General features: G+C 49.5%; 1 protein-coding gene across 1 annotated transcript; it reads right to left on the reverse strand.

The window, feature by feature from the left end:
• Window positions 1-12,628: 12,628 nt before the first annotated feature.
• On the reverse strand, window positions 12,629-14,337 carry LOC119385251 (putative nuclease HARBI1). The gene is made up of 3 exons (XM_037652741.2): window positions 13,755-14,337; window positions 13,062-13,270; window positions 12,629-12,987 (listed from the first exon to the last, which is right to left on the reverse strand). The coding sequence occupies exons 1-3, from the start codon at window positions 14,334-14,336 to the stop codon at window positions 12,642-12,644; spliced, it is 1,137 nt and encodes a 378-aa protein (XP_037508669.2). The 5' UTR covers window position 14,337; the 3' UTR covers window positions 12,629-12,641.
• Between the last annotated feature and the right edge of the window lie 294 nt (window positions 14,338-14,631).

A 14,631-nucleotide genomic window follows, 5' to 3' on the forward strand; every position in this document is an offset into this window, starting at 1 on the left:
CAGGAAGGTGAGAGAAGGATCAAGAGAAAGCAAAACATTAAGCGTGACCACAAATGCTGCGGGCACTAGATTTCTCAGAACGTCCTTAGGCAGTAAATAAAAGGTGCTCGAGAGAGACCAGCCCTCAGAGCCAATTCTGATGCGCATGCATTACAGCGACTGCGTGAAAGCACACGTATCTAGTTACGAGTACAGCTCTGTGTCCTGCTCTTGGCAAGGATCCAGACTTGAATATTTTTCTATGACTTCCTGGAATCATGAACATGCCTGTCGTCGCTGCACTTACTGACCTAGGCCTGAACAGTACTGTCCGGAACTCCTGCTTTGTAGCAAGAGAAAATAGCTGCAAGTCATTGGCGATTTTATGCTCAAATTACTGCTGCCGGTGCTCACGTGTGATTTATTCCTTCGTTCCTTCCTGACTGTCGTACGGCGAGGCCGCTGCGCCGAGTCGAGGAAGCACCGAGAAGACGTCCTTCTTTTGCGCAGCCATTGTTGCCTAGCTGCTTTTGTCTTCGGGCACAGTGGCTTCTGCACTGTGCTAGATGGAGAGATCGGAATATTTCCTACTAACCGATTTTATCATTTCAAAATTCTTGCCTTTGAGAAATGGTCTGCTCATTTTGTGTCGCTACTCACAACTCTCCTTGACTACCAGAGAGCCTCTCATTTCGCTTAGCCGCTGTTCTTTTATGAGCGCAGCTGTGAGAATACTGTGTAGTTTCAAGCTAATGGTCAAGCTTTGGGTGAGAGCCTTGGCCAGCTCCAGACTCGACGATCAGCTAAGGATGGTCGTGGGGGGCCAGCACGCCACCCGACCTGAAGGTGTCCTGGACTAAGAACCCTTCTCTTCTCAAATGTTCGCCCCCTCTCAGCATTGTCATCGATTAAGCTGTACGACGTCAGCCGGCGAGCGTCCACCATTAGGTTGCATATTGTGCGGATGAGAAAGGGCGGGCGTATGCGCATACGTCACCCCTTGAGAACAAGCAGGGGTATAATTGTACTTAACATTAAGCGAAAGACCTGGGCAGACGACGCACTGCGTTGTACATACAACCGTTGGTTAGTTAGGTCAACGGAATGGATACTGAGAAAAGGGAAGCGCATGCCGAGGATGGCAGCCAGTGAAATGAATCAAGCAGTTCGCGGGGACAAAATGAAGTTAGCTCGCACAGGGATCTGTGGGAGAGGCTTTCGTAGCTTCCATATTGCTAGCGAACACACACAAAGGACGACATAGAAGGAGACAGGACCACCGCTAGTCTCATTCTATGTCGTCCTTTGTGTGTGTTCGCTAGCAATATGGAAGCATACAATCAATACCAACTAGCTCAGCTTAATGCATTAAAGAGGCTTTCGTCATGCAGGGGAAATAATATAGGACAGACTGATGGGCTAGTTGGTATTGCATAACTCAGAATAGTAGCTCAAAGAATCACACGGATGGCAACAGGTAAAGACGGGGCATAGCGCTGTGTCCCGTCTTTATCTGTCACCGTCCGTGTGATTCTTTGCGCTACTGTTCTGAGAAACAAAATGGGCTAATAATGACGGCTACGATGACGTGACACTATCGTCGGCGTCCACACTTATCGCTGTTTACGTGTGCGCGCGGGATGCATTGACTGCTGAATAAAAAACGGCAGGGAACAAACAAAAAGTCACGTTTTCGCCGCGAGGACCAAGCAGTGAATGCGATAGCAACAAGTTCGAATGTCATAAGGCTCACTCATTTAGCAAACGCAGCCGCTACAGCGAGTGAAGTGATCTTCGTGCGGTCTTAGGCTTCAACGCAAAATTTGCGATGAGTCGACGATGGTGGCAATGTGGGCTTTTTGGTATGGCACTCTACTTGATGGTGGCGTAGGCTAAAGGCAGGGACAACAGAAAAAAGGCACACTCAACACAACAAACCGCTAGTTTTCAACAATTGGCTTAGTTTTCGCCGATTCCGCTACATTATATACCTTCACAATGTCATGCGTCACGTGTGCATAGCTCTAACGAACTGTGGGGTCTGAAGAGAGCCACACTCTCGGAACACACGGATACAGTTCACGCCGTCGGGCAACAAACACGTGTACATTTATTTAACCTGCTTTTAAATCACGGCGAGCTCGCCAACCGAATCTGTTACACAACTTGTAAACTTGCTAAATAACTTTACACAATGCCAATACAATACACAGAAAACATCACACACACAATGTACAGTCGAGCACTCCAGTCTAACGAAGGCACATTTTAATTTCTTTTTTTTCTATGACAACTCGATATATTTTGTTCAACTTAGCAAGCCGTTTAAACGAAGCAGTGCCAAGCGCCAGCTTTACCAGATGATACCCAGAAATCTTGTTACTGTCCGCGGAGATAAGATCCAACGAAGAATACACTTGATCGCAACGCATGGAAAACCTAAAATAGAGAGAAAGGGTGTAGTGTTCGTAATAGGGGTTATTGTTGTAGCATGGAGCTATGAACGAGGGCGAGAAGAATGCGAAATTTTGATTTTCATTGTTCCGAAAAGTGCCGCTAGGCCCCTGGGATGCTAGGCCGGTCGACGCTCGCGCGATGAACTTCATATCGCGCTCGACTGTACCACGAATGCGGCGTCGCCGACGTTCGACTCACCACAAGGGGTCCGCGGGAAATATGCCGCGGTATCGTCCCCCACGGAGCCACCGCAGGAGACGTCCACCCACGCACGCTACCAAACCCGCAAAGAGGCTCGCTGCAGTTTCCTGCACGCCGGCCTAACCTCCCAGGCGGCGCTGCCGGCGCCACCACGCTAAGCCCATATTGCGCTAGCACAGCGCCACATCTCGTTCGGCGGCTGTTATAGCGCATTCACAATTGAGAAGCGAAGAGAAAGTGAAAACGCCAGAGCGGCCGGAAAACCGTATTCGCGCGTCGAAAATGTTCGCACTTGAACAATAGAGAGCTGAGCTAGTTGGTAAGTATTCATTCTAAAAAGACAGGGCGTGCAAACACGGACACAAGAAAGAGGTCAGGACACGACAAACGCCGTCTAACAACTGAAGAGACGCACAACGGCGGAAAAGAAAGAAGGTACGAAAACTTATCTGCGCATGCTCATGCAATAGGCGAACCAATCCATCCGGCTCGCGTGGGGGTCTACGTGGAATAATAATAATATCTGGGGTTTTACGTCCCAAAACCAAGATATGATTATGAGAGACGCCGTAGTGGAGGGCTCCGGAAATTTCGACCATCTGGTGTTCTTTAACGTGCACCTAAATCTAAGTACACGGCCTCTACCATTTCGCCTCCATCGAAATGCGACCGCCGCGGCCGGGATCGAACCCGCGACCTTCGGGTCAGCAGCCGAGCACCGTAACCGCTATACCACCGCGGCGGACGGTCTACGTGGAAGATAACTGTTACGACATCCGGGTCATGACATGAATAACGTGAAAATCCTGTCGCGTGCGTCGTCAAACCCATTCCTCCAGATTCGTGGCACATACCCGTTTACCACGGGCCGCGGTGTACGGGTATGCGCCACAGGTGATTGACAGTTTACATCTACCCAGTTTACATCTACATTGGTATACTAATGCGAGAGCGTTAAGGGAAACCAACGTCGGCAGCGTTGACCCGATGAATGCGAAGAATAAAAATTAGGATCCCAGCAGGAATGGAACCCAAGTATTCTGCGTGGCAGTCAGCTATACTACTACAGAGCCACGCCAGGTCTGGAAACTGGTTTGGAAGAACAGCCTAGGCAGGCGTAATGTCGGTGCGACGTCAATTGTGGTTATCGTGCTGGCTACCTAATTTTACATGAAAGCATTAAACACTTCATATGCTTTTATAGCAGTCTAATAAACATAACATTCGGATTCCTATGATTCAGCAAGGTATACTGAAGCATTGCTCAACCCCGGAGGAATACATTAACGAAATTTGCGTATGATATTCTCATGATTGCACCATAGAGCTCACTTAGTTTCGATAATACTGTCGCATGTACACTAACGCGAGTGCTCACGTTACGTCACACCGAAAGTTACCCCTTAAACGCCAGTGTTGTCGACGTGCCTGGTGAGCCCACGATGTGCGCGCAGCTACTCAGGTTACAAAAACTCGTCGATTCACCTCGTAACGCTTTGCTCAAAGCCATGAAATACAGCATAGAAGAAATGGCTGACTGCTTCGCTTAAAACCGATTCCCACAACGCGTGGGATCTGCCGAATTTTAGATGCGAAGTATCTTAAGGCGGAGCTCAATCCGGTGGTGGTGGTGGTGGTGGTGGTGTGCGGCGTGACCACCCCTTACTGCGCATGCGCATACCCTCTCCACACACCTCCTCTCCACTCACCCTCTCCCCCTCCCCTCACCACTTTCCCTCTCCACTTTCCCTCTCCCCTCCCCCTCTCCACTTTCTCTCTCCACTCTCCCTCTCCCCTCCCCCTTTCCACTCTTCCTCTAAAACGCGGGCTAGACCAAAGCTAGGTGGCTTTGGCTAGACATGCCGAAATTCTCTCCTGCGCAACGCCGCGATGTGCTCGAGCGCATGCGCGTCCCCTCCCCTTCTCTCTCCTCTCCTACGCTGCCCCCCTCTCGCCCGCCTGCCCTGTGAGAATCAACGGCCAGGCTAGATGGAAGATACGACGCGCGTAGCGTCCCTCTTCGCGTTCCACGACGCGAGGTCGGTAGCATGCCCAACGAACGCCAACGGAACGCGATCGTGCAAGTGCTCTGGCTTCGCATCGCCTCATGGTCCCCTTTAGCGGGAGAGGGTGTAATTTTTTATTGCTCCTCACCTTTACATCAGTCGTCTTCACCCTGATTTCCGTTTCTCACCCCCTTGCTATACTATGCACGACTATGCTGTGACAGAAGCTGCTTGGAACATACCTACTTTCTGTGGTGCATACCCGTTTTTTTATTGCGACAGCAGTTATATAGACACTCTCGGCGGATTTTGCCGTCGCCATCATGTCTCGTATATGTGTATGTATATATACACAGAACCCACAAATAAATATAATTGATAAGAAAAGTTTTTCGAAGCGCGCGACCGGGGATTCGGAACTGCGACCTGCCTTAGACAACTGCGCCATGCACCATTCGTTCTTCAGGATACTAACGGCAGAATACAAACGCACGCGGCGTTGGGTGAAACGCACGGGACGCCACACGTGGCGAAATTAAAATTATGCCAGACGGGGCCATGGTGCATCGTTGCCTGCGCAAGTAGTTTATGGTTCCACGCAACGTCGGCACTCACGTAAGGGCGTGAGTTTTATCAAAACACAGTGGGGTGCGATGAAGTGCATATTATAGGTAGCGGTCATCGGCGTATCACTCCGGGGTCGAGCAACCTTCTACTATAACTTGCCGAGTCATAGCACTGCATATTTATTGTTTATTACATTGCTATAAAAGCGGACAGGCAACGCCGCAACCACATACGTCTGTCTGGACATGACGCTCGAAGAAGCCGACTTTCCGAAGCAGCTTTAAGCACTGGTGTGGCTCTGCGGTAGGATATTTGACTGCTTCGCGGAAAGCCTGTATTCGATTCCGGCTCGAACGATTTTTATTCTCTGCGTGTTTAGCTCACGGATCACTCGACCGACGCCGGCACCGGTTTTTGCGCGACACGGGCTTATTAATTTTGTGATGTTAATATTTCCAAAATCTATTATCTCCGTTCGTGGGTTGATACGTCTGTATCACTTGTGGCACATGACCGTATTCCACGGGTCGTGGTACGCAGGTACATGCTCCACGCGTGACTGAGAAAAAATCACACCATCTCCCGCTAAAGGGGACCATGAGGCGATGCGAAGCAGTGTTTCGGCATGTAGAGCCCGCGTTTCAGAGGTGGAGTGGTGAGGGGGGAAGTGGAGAGGGGGAGGATAAAGGGAAAGGGGAGAGGGGAGGGGAAGGGGAGAGAGGGAGTGGAGAGGGGAAGTGGAAAAGTTTTGCGCATGCGCAGTAAGGGTCGTCACGCCGCACACCACCACCACCACCGGATTGAACTCCGCTATAAGATGCTTCACATCTAAAAAGTGTCAGGACGTCCGCTAGATATATATCCCGTTATGTTCTGACCTGCTAAACGTGTTCTTCGTACAATCACGTCCTCCCATGCCAATTTACGACCACGAGAGAACCTAGACATAGGCACTTAGATATACAGATAGAAATGCTCACAGTGCCTCTGGCTTGCAAAAAAATGCTTCGCACTTAAGAAACAACTCAGACGATTATATGTGAATAAGACCATATGCATGTCGTTCACCATTGTGTCATATGTCGGACTCGCAGACTGCCTGCCCACTGTGTTCAAGGAAGTGCATGCTGTGATCTACGTATGCCATGAAATGTACACACGCGTGCACATCAGCATCACTAAGTTGGTACAATAAAAGACCGCTCTTAACCACTGTGTGGAATATCACATGCACTGTTTGTTGCACACACTCACAAAAAAAAAGGAAGAGAAAAAAAGCGGCGAGAACCATTTGGTTACCAGGTAGTAAACAATAAATAATTTAAACATGCACGCCATATGGTAGCACCCAGCGGATCAACCTGTTCACGTGAGAGTGACAGACCAGTTTTTGGCGTGCCCTCTTAGCTGGGCCTTGGCAGCCTTGAGTAGCGGAAATTTCCTTCCACAGCGGCCTTCGTGGTCGTCCTGTTCGGCGTGGAACGCTATGAGGCCCAGTGTCTGCGCAGCGCGTTGGAACAGCCGCGTCGAATTGGGTCCCAGCATCGAGAACCAGTGACTGCCTCGACGGACTTCTAGGCAGTCGGTCGCGTTGGAGTAAGTGGAGACGGCGTTGAGCTCACTTTGCTCGACGCAGAGGGACCCATACGACGTGGTGCCCACACGCTTGACATCGCGGCCCTGAACCTTGTAGTGGTAGCCGCGGAAGGAGGCTGTCACCATGGTCCTGTCGAGGCAGTCCCGGCCGAAGCTAGCTTTGTTGAACACTGCGTATTCGGAGAGTTCGTTGTCGAAAGACCAGATGGCGTGGCCGCCACTCCTGTACTGTGCTGGGCAGGCGAGTTCACTGACGTCGTCCTCGAGGTAAGCGTGGCCCATCCTCACAACGGGCGCCATGTGATGCCGCACGAAGGCTCCAGCCGAAAACTTGTCTGCTTCGTTGTTGTAGTCGAAGACCTGAAGGAGCCACAGGCTTCGCGCGTGTAGCCGAGTGTAAAGCGAGCGCACCACGTCGTAGTAGTCGCCGGTCAGGTCGTTGTCGTAGTTCATCACGATTCCCTTTAATCCGCTACTGACGACCCAATTGACGATCCGCGTAACGAGCTCCTCCTTGCCCACTGACGCCTGCGTTTTGAGCAGCGTCGGTGTGCCGTCCCGGCGGCCCACGATGGCCATGGCTTTGACGAGAGGTGCTCGACCCTGACGCCCGGTTGCGTTGGCAGCGCGAACCAGTCTAGCCAGGTGGCGCATGGGGGACCCTTGGTCGATGTAAATGCCCGTTTCGTTCAGCCGCAGGCAGCAGTACACGAAGGCGTCGCACACGCCCGACGCCGGGTACTCGAATGTTTCCGGCAACTGGCGGGAATCGAAGGTGCACCAAAGTTCGCCGCTGACGATCGGGCTGCGGGCTTTGCCTCGAGCGCTCCACTGGTCGGGCACGCCGCTGGAGTCGTCGATGCGGAAGATCGCGTTCGAGATGGCTGCACCCAAGATGTAGAGCAAGAGCAGAGCAAGGCCCGAGATGATCGCCACTGCGGGCACGAATACGGCCGCGTAGTTCGCCTTGTGCTTCGTCTCGAGTTGTCCGATCGAACTACGGCGCTGCTGTTTTTCGGTATCTGCAGCGACTTCAATTTTGTCGCCAGCAGCGGCCATGATCCTTGTTCTTCTCCGATGGCGCATACAAAACATGGCGGAATAGAACCGTGTCATGAAAAAAACAAACAAAATAAAATCAACAGAAATCGTCAACAAGCAATGAGCTACTAGAAATTTATTAAGACAATTATCTTGAAGCAACTCAAACGTACTGATCGTCTCAACAAGCACCCATGAGAAAGCGTCCAAAAGAAAAGAAAAAGAAAAAGAAGTCTGAAATGAAAAGATACGCAGCCATTTTGTTAAGTCGTGCTTATGAACTGTTCTTTCTTGAAAGAAAAACGGCAACGGAATAAAAAAAGTCACAGTTTCACTGCAAGGCCAAAACAATGAATGCGGTCGCAACAAATTGGAATGTCACGCGAAGAACGGCAAGCAGCTCGAAACATGCAGCACACTGCTCAAGCACAAAGGACGCACGAAAACAACACACACAGGACAAGCATGAACTAGCAACGTTCACAGCTCGACCAGTAAAGCGCGCTGCCCAAACACTGAAGTTGGCACTTCATTGTGTTTGAACAGTGCGCTCCCTTCGCAAATGCGGCTGCTGTGGCGAGCGAAGTGACCTTTGTGCGCTCTGTTATATCAACGTAAACTATCCAGTGAAAGCTCAAGACGTAGAAGCCGCCTCATCATAAGATAAGCGCGCTCGCTCGGGCGACCACGTCCTGCAGGGCAAAGTAGGCTTGGTAGAGGACAGCGCGCATCGAATGAGCGGGGCGACGAGAGAGAATAAAACCTTTATTGGATGTTCTGTGAGAAGATCGGCGAGTGGGATCCTTAGTCTGGGATCGCATTGGCGACGACGTTTAAAGCGCGCCTATCGCGCCATCTCGCTGGTAATGCAGAGAGCACGCTGAAATGCCTCCGAGCTCTGCGTACCGCCAGCGGTAAATTGCGGGTATAAATATCTCACCATTAGTGTGCTGAAGGACGTACGCTCCACGGCAAAGCCGTCTAACGCCCCTCGCTGCTACGCGAGGGGTCGCTGGTTCGAATCAGTACTTCGGAAAATATTTTTCTGAACTATATTTTTGTGGCTTTTACACACACACACACATTATATATATATATATATATATATATATATATATATATATATATATATATATATATATATATATATATATATAGGACACGATGGGGACGCCGACGGCGAAAACCAGCTGACAAAGTCCATATAATTGCTATCGCAATACAAAAGCACTTAAAGGACGCTTGAGGTTCACCTTAAAGACTAGAACGCGATAGCGCAATCGGGCCCCGTGCGCATTGCCTTCTCAACTGCTAGCTCGGCTTCGCTTCTCGGGGCTTGTGTCAACCGTGCCGGAAGGAAAGGAACATCTGTGTGCGTAACGTTGGCCGTTTCAAACTCAAATTTCAAAATGGATGCAGTAAGTACATTTGCGGAGTATCCACTACCACGGCCTTTTTAACACGAAAGTGTTTTATGCCGGGTCCACCTCGGCTCCACTAACGTGTTTACGTCACGGATATGACGTTGTAAAATATCAAGACTAACAAAGAAAGAGTTCCGTCACCGGGAGTCGAACTTACGACCCCTCGCTCCGCAGCGCGCGGAGCGAAACGATTCGGCCCCAGACGGCACGTTGTTCGCCATACTAACGGGGAGCTATTTATATACACCATTTGCTGGTGGTGGTACTCAGAGAACGGTGGTACATCAGCGTGTTTTCGGTATCACTAGCGAGATGGCGCGAAGGGCTCGAAGGTCGCTCTTTAAAGGTCGTCACCTCACGCGTCGTCGCCCCACTGTACAGGGCGTGGTGATGGCGGTGGTTTGTACGTTTTGTGCTCTCACTGCAGGTTTGCGTTGAGAGCACAAAGGACACTTCGCTCACTGCAGCTGCCGCTTTTGCGAAAGGACCGCACTGCTCACACAGAAATAAGTTACAACTGTGGCACTTAGGCCCGTATTCACAAACCGACCTTATCTTAACGCTATAAGGTGGCCTTTCGTAAGGAAGGGAAAAGTGTAAGGATAAGAAAAGGCCGCAGTGCGTTTCATAAGCTCGCCTTATTCGGTTTTAAGGTAGCCTTACGGAAGGCGGCCTTGTCGTGATAAGGAACGAGCATGGTAGCGAGGCTATGAACGTTTGCAGGCTCATTGATGGCTTATTAGCAAAAAAAAAATAGCTGCATGTTCCTCTAAACAATAAAATAAATACAGAAAAGCATGCCCGTGCGAGTACCGAAAAAGCTGCCAACCTTAATTCCGCGCGCCGCATCTCGCCATGCCGTCTGCTCCATGCGGACGCGCGCCTGCGTCTCGAACCGCCGGTTTCCATGGCAACCGACGGACGCGCGGCTATTTATAGCACCCGGCAAGCGTGCGTGTGTGTTGCGCGCGTACATTTCTTTCTCTCCGTTTTGTTATTGAGCGCGCAGGCATTTCTTTTCTTATTGACGTTGCTTGGTCAATTATTCGCCATGGCAGCAGAAAAGAAAAAAGTGAATTTTACTGAAGAAGAGAGAGCGCTTCTCATCGACTTGGTTAAGAAGCATCGCAATGTTATAGAAAATAAAAAGACGGATGCGGTGTCACTGACATACAAGAAAAAAAAATGGAAACAGATAGAAGAAGAGTTCAACAGCAAGAGCGACGTGCGGCCGCGCACCGAGCAGCAGCTACGCAAGTGCTGGGACAATTTGAAAGAAAAGTGGCGCAGGGCCAAGGCAATTGACACGAAGGAGTTGTTTCGAACTGGTGAGTCGTTTTCGTCGCCTCCTGTTTTTCAGCAATTATAAATATACGTCCTGTAACGGCACGTAACATCACAATTATATTTAAACATAGAGCAAATGATACTCATTTCGCCGGCTAAAGACTGTGGAGCGTCGACCGGTACGTGCAAGACGCGCCTTGGCCTATTGGAAACGTACGAAATGGGATTTTTGATCTTATAATATTATAATTGTTTCACTTGGTTTGATTTACGTACATTTGGATCATTAGATGCACTTATAGTCATTGTGTTATACAATAAATTTTAAGAAATTTTACTTACGTAGTGCGTCACGGGCGTGTAGGGTATAAATAAATAAATAAATAAATAAGCAATTTCTGTAATTGCACTGCACGTCGGATACCAGTAGTTATGCACGTTTATAATATCGGACAGAGCTGCAGCCAGAAATTTTTTCGGAGGGGGGGGGGGCGGGGAGCTCAACCATACTTTATCTATGTTCGGGGGCGCATTTGTATGTGTGCGTGTATATATATGCAAGCAAAATTGAAACTTTTCGGGGGTCTGAACCCCCCCCCCCCCCCCTCCTGGCTACGCCCCTGCTATCAGAAAGTACTCGAGTGGTCGCAATTTATCTGGCGTAGCGTAACGAGTATACGGTATGAGAAAGGTGCTGAGCCACGTACACAATTATGTTTATGGATAAATCAACTTGTGCCACTCGTACTAGCAAGGCGTTGACTATCGCGGCTTGAATAATTTGATAACACGGTAACGATGACACTCGCTTCCTGCTTTTCAGGTGGCGGCCAAGCATCAGAGAGTGCGCTGACAGACGAGCTGCAAAGAGTCGGCGCTGTGGCTTCACATACGTCGGTCCGCCTCGACAATCCATTCGACAGCGACCGGGCGCGGCACAAGGCTACTCACGACCATAGCTGCTCTCCAGCTGTGGCAGCACTGCTGGCACCCATGCAGGCGGTTCCAGTCGCTCAGCTCACAGGTGACATCATGTATTTTCTCTTGGAAAATAGCAGTGTGCTGCTGGTCATATTTTCAACCGATCAGCTAAAATACGTCCTGCAAAATGATGTGAAGTTGAAAAAAAAATATGGTGACGCAAAATACCTCGCTTTAATTTTTTTAGTTGAATTTCGTGTATTTGCCACAAACTGCCCGATAGCTGTTTGAAATCATTACCCCTGTGCCCTCTTGGGAAGTGTATAAAGACAAAGAGTGTTCATGCAGCAGGCAATCATATCCACGCTCCGTATCAATTTGCTACCTGTTCTCGTCACAGAAAAAAATCATAAATATTTCTCTCATCGTAATCATGTTCCATATATATGGCCAGTGCCTGCTGCAGTAATGTTGTCTAGTGATGCTTGCAAAGAGGTGCTATCTCGCTAATGTCAACTTCAATTTTTGTGTAAATATTAATGAACGCGAACGCTTATTGCAAAGAAAAATGTGTCTAAAATAAGAATTGTTTATTTCTTTCCAGATTCTAACCACGCCGAAGATTTGGGCAGCCTTGAAGACACCCCAAGGGACCTGGATATGTTCGACCCGGATGTACAAGACGCAGCAGCAAATGAAGTCGTATTTTCACATCCAACACCAATGCTTGAGCCAGCCTCGAATGATTCGAACGCACTTCAACAAAGCAGACAAATTTCCCACAGTACTCTCTGTGCTTCTGGTGAGACAACACGCACAGGACGAAAGACAGCTCGAGCATCAAAGCTGGAGGAAGAACTCGAGGCACGCCTAGAGGCTGTTGCAGAAGAAAGAAGGCAAAGGCGGAAGGAACACTTGTTTCGCATGCGCATGATGCGAGCAGAGGGAAAAGAAAGAAAGGCAATTAATGACCAAAAATTGAAGAATGCAGAAGCAAAGTCTCTTCTCTTGAAGTTAAAAGTGGAGCTGCTGAAGAAGCAGCTACAATAAATTACATACTTTCCCCCCACCCCTCCCGAAAGAAACTGCCGGAGTGACATAGAATAAAGTTTATTCAGTCATTCATTTATGACAGGGTCGACTGCTTGCTTTCGATGTGTCCTTAGCGAGAGTAGTAGTCCCGAATAATGCGCCTGCGGGCTCTGAATCCGTCTTCCGTGTCCACTGGCTCGCCTGGCGGCAATGCATCACTCGGCTGTGCGGCAGAGCCATGTGCTGCAGCAGGGGCGGGCGATGAAGACGACTGCGGCTGCACGACCTGGTCGTCTTGGGGAAGAGGGTCATTCAGGTGTCGGCTGAAATTGTGTAGCGCAGCACACGCTGTTATAACCAGAGCAGATGTAGTTGCTTTGATCTGCATCCTCATGTCGAGGCACGGAAATCTCCTCTTCCAAATGCCAAAAGCCCTCTCCACCGAGCATCTCGTTTTCTTATGGGAGCGGTTGTACCTGAAACATATGCACTTTTAATTGAAGTATTACACATAAATTTTAGTGAAGGCTTTGCACTACGCCGCCAGTACCTGAACTCTGCGGCGTTTTCAGGGTCCTTAAGTGGAGTCATCAGGTAGCGACGGCACGCATAACCCATGTCTCCCAAAAGCAGGCCAGGAACATCACCCTGCTCATAGCGAACTCGAGCGTGGCTGTTGTCAAATATTCGGCTGTCGTGGTTCGAGCCGGGCCAGCTGGCCACAACATCAAAAAACTGCAGCCGAGGTCCCGTGATAGCCTGCAAAAACCAGGCGTGATGTCTGCTTGTAAGCCGATCCTAATATGTATTTTAACCATAACGTCACTCATTTAGCTGGTGAGCCCTGGCGATAAACAATGCTCTAAGGCCATTGAACTTACTGCGAATCACGGTTCAAATGAAGCTAATATGTTAAAAATAAACTTAATTTTCAGTTTCAATACATGTCATAGCTTTTACAATTGTGAAAAACCACCCTTGCTTCGACACTAAAATTATATCCTTAGTGCATACGTCACTCGATCGGATCATTAGGCCCCACTTCAGTTGTAATGGCGAGAGGAAAACAAAGGGTTTAAGTAAACACGGCGAGTACGGCAAAGCGTGTCGCGAATAGTTTGTTATGTGTATACTGTATAGCGTTTAGTGTAGCGTATACATCGTACATAGCTTTAGAAGCCGCACATATATATTTCATCAAATTATTTTAAAGCAGCAAACACTATATGCACTTTTTACGAACCTGCACGTTGATGGAAAAATATCCCTTCCGGCAGCGGAAGACCTCCGCATCGTCGCCTCCAGGGCTCTTGATCTTCACATGAGTGCAGTCGATGCATCCCGTCACGCCAGGAAAATTGGCAATGCGATAAAATTCTTCCATCACTTGCCCTGCTTGTGTGACATCCGGCAACTTGACGAGCGCAGGGAACAACGTACCCGCAATAACTTTCGTCACTCGTTTAACGATGCGGGACACTGTCGGCTGCGATAGGTTAACCAAGTCCGCACTCACAACTTGAAAAGTCCCGGCGCCGTAGAATCGGAGGGCCACCAGAACCTGCAGAAGTGGCGGCACAGGGCAACCGCGACCGTCGAGGCTCGGTTCCAGCGGCAGCACGGAGAGAAGCTCGAGAACCGCTCGCTTCGAGAAGCGGTATCTGCTTAGGAACTCGTCCTCATTGAAGATTTCCATGGGATTTTCGCGGTCCCTCAGCACACGCAGCGGTATTTGCGCGTACGGACGCGCACTGCGAGCTTCAACCTCTCTTAATAGCGCGACGAAGTCGATCACATCGGAAAAACTCCTTGCATGACCCGCCATATTGCGTCGCATAAGTGGCGCCTTAAGGTACCTGCCGGGCTACCTTATCGAACGCCACCTTTTCACGGCGATAAGGTTAAGGAAAGGCTGGATTGCGGCATAAGGTTTGTTTATGAAACGCCTTAAGGGGCCGAAAAGGTAAGGAGGGCAAAAGATAAGGAAAAGGTCGGTTTGTGAATACGGGCCTTAGTTTCGCGCTCATCCTGTGTATGTTCGTTCCGTGCGTCCTTTCTGCTTGAGCAGCGCGTTGCAAGTTTCGAGCTGCTTGCCGTTCTTCGCTTGATATTACAATTCG

The sequence above is a fragment of the Rhipicephalus sanguineus genome, chromosome 3 (assembly GCF_013339695.2).
Source record: "Rhipicephalus sanguineus isolate Rsan-2018 chromosome 3, BIME_Rsan_1.4, whole genome shotgun sequence".
NCBI classification, from domain to species: domain Eukaryota; kingdom Metazoa; phylum Arthropoda; class Arachnida; order Ixodida; family Ixodidae; genus Rhipicephalus; species Rhipicephalus sanguineus.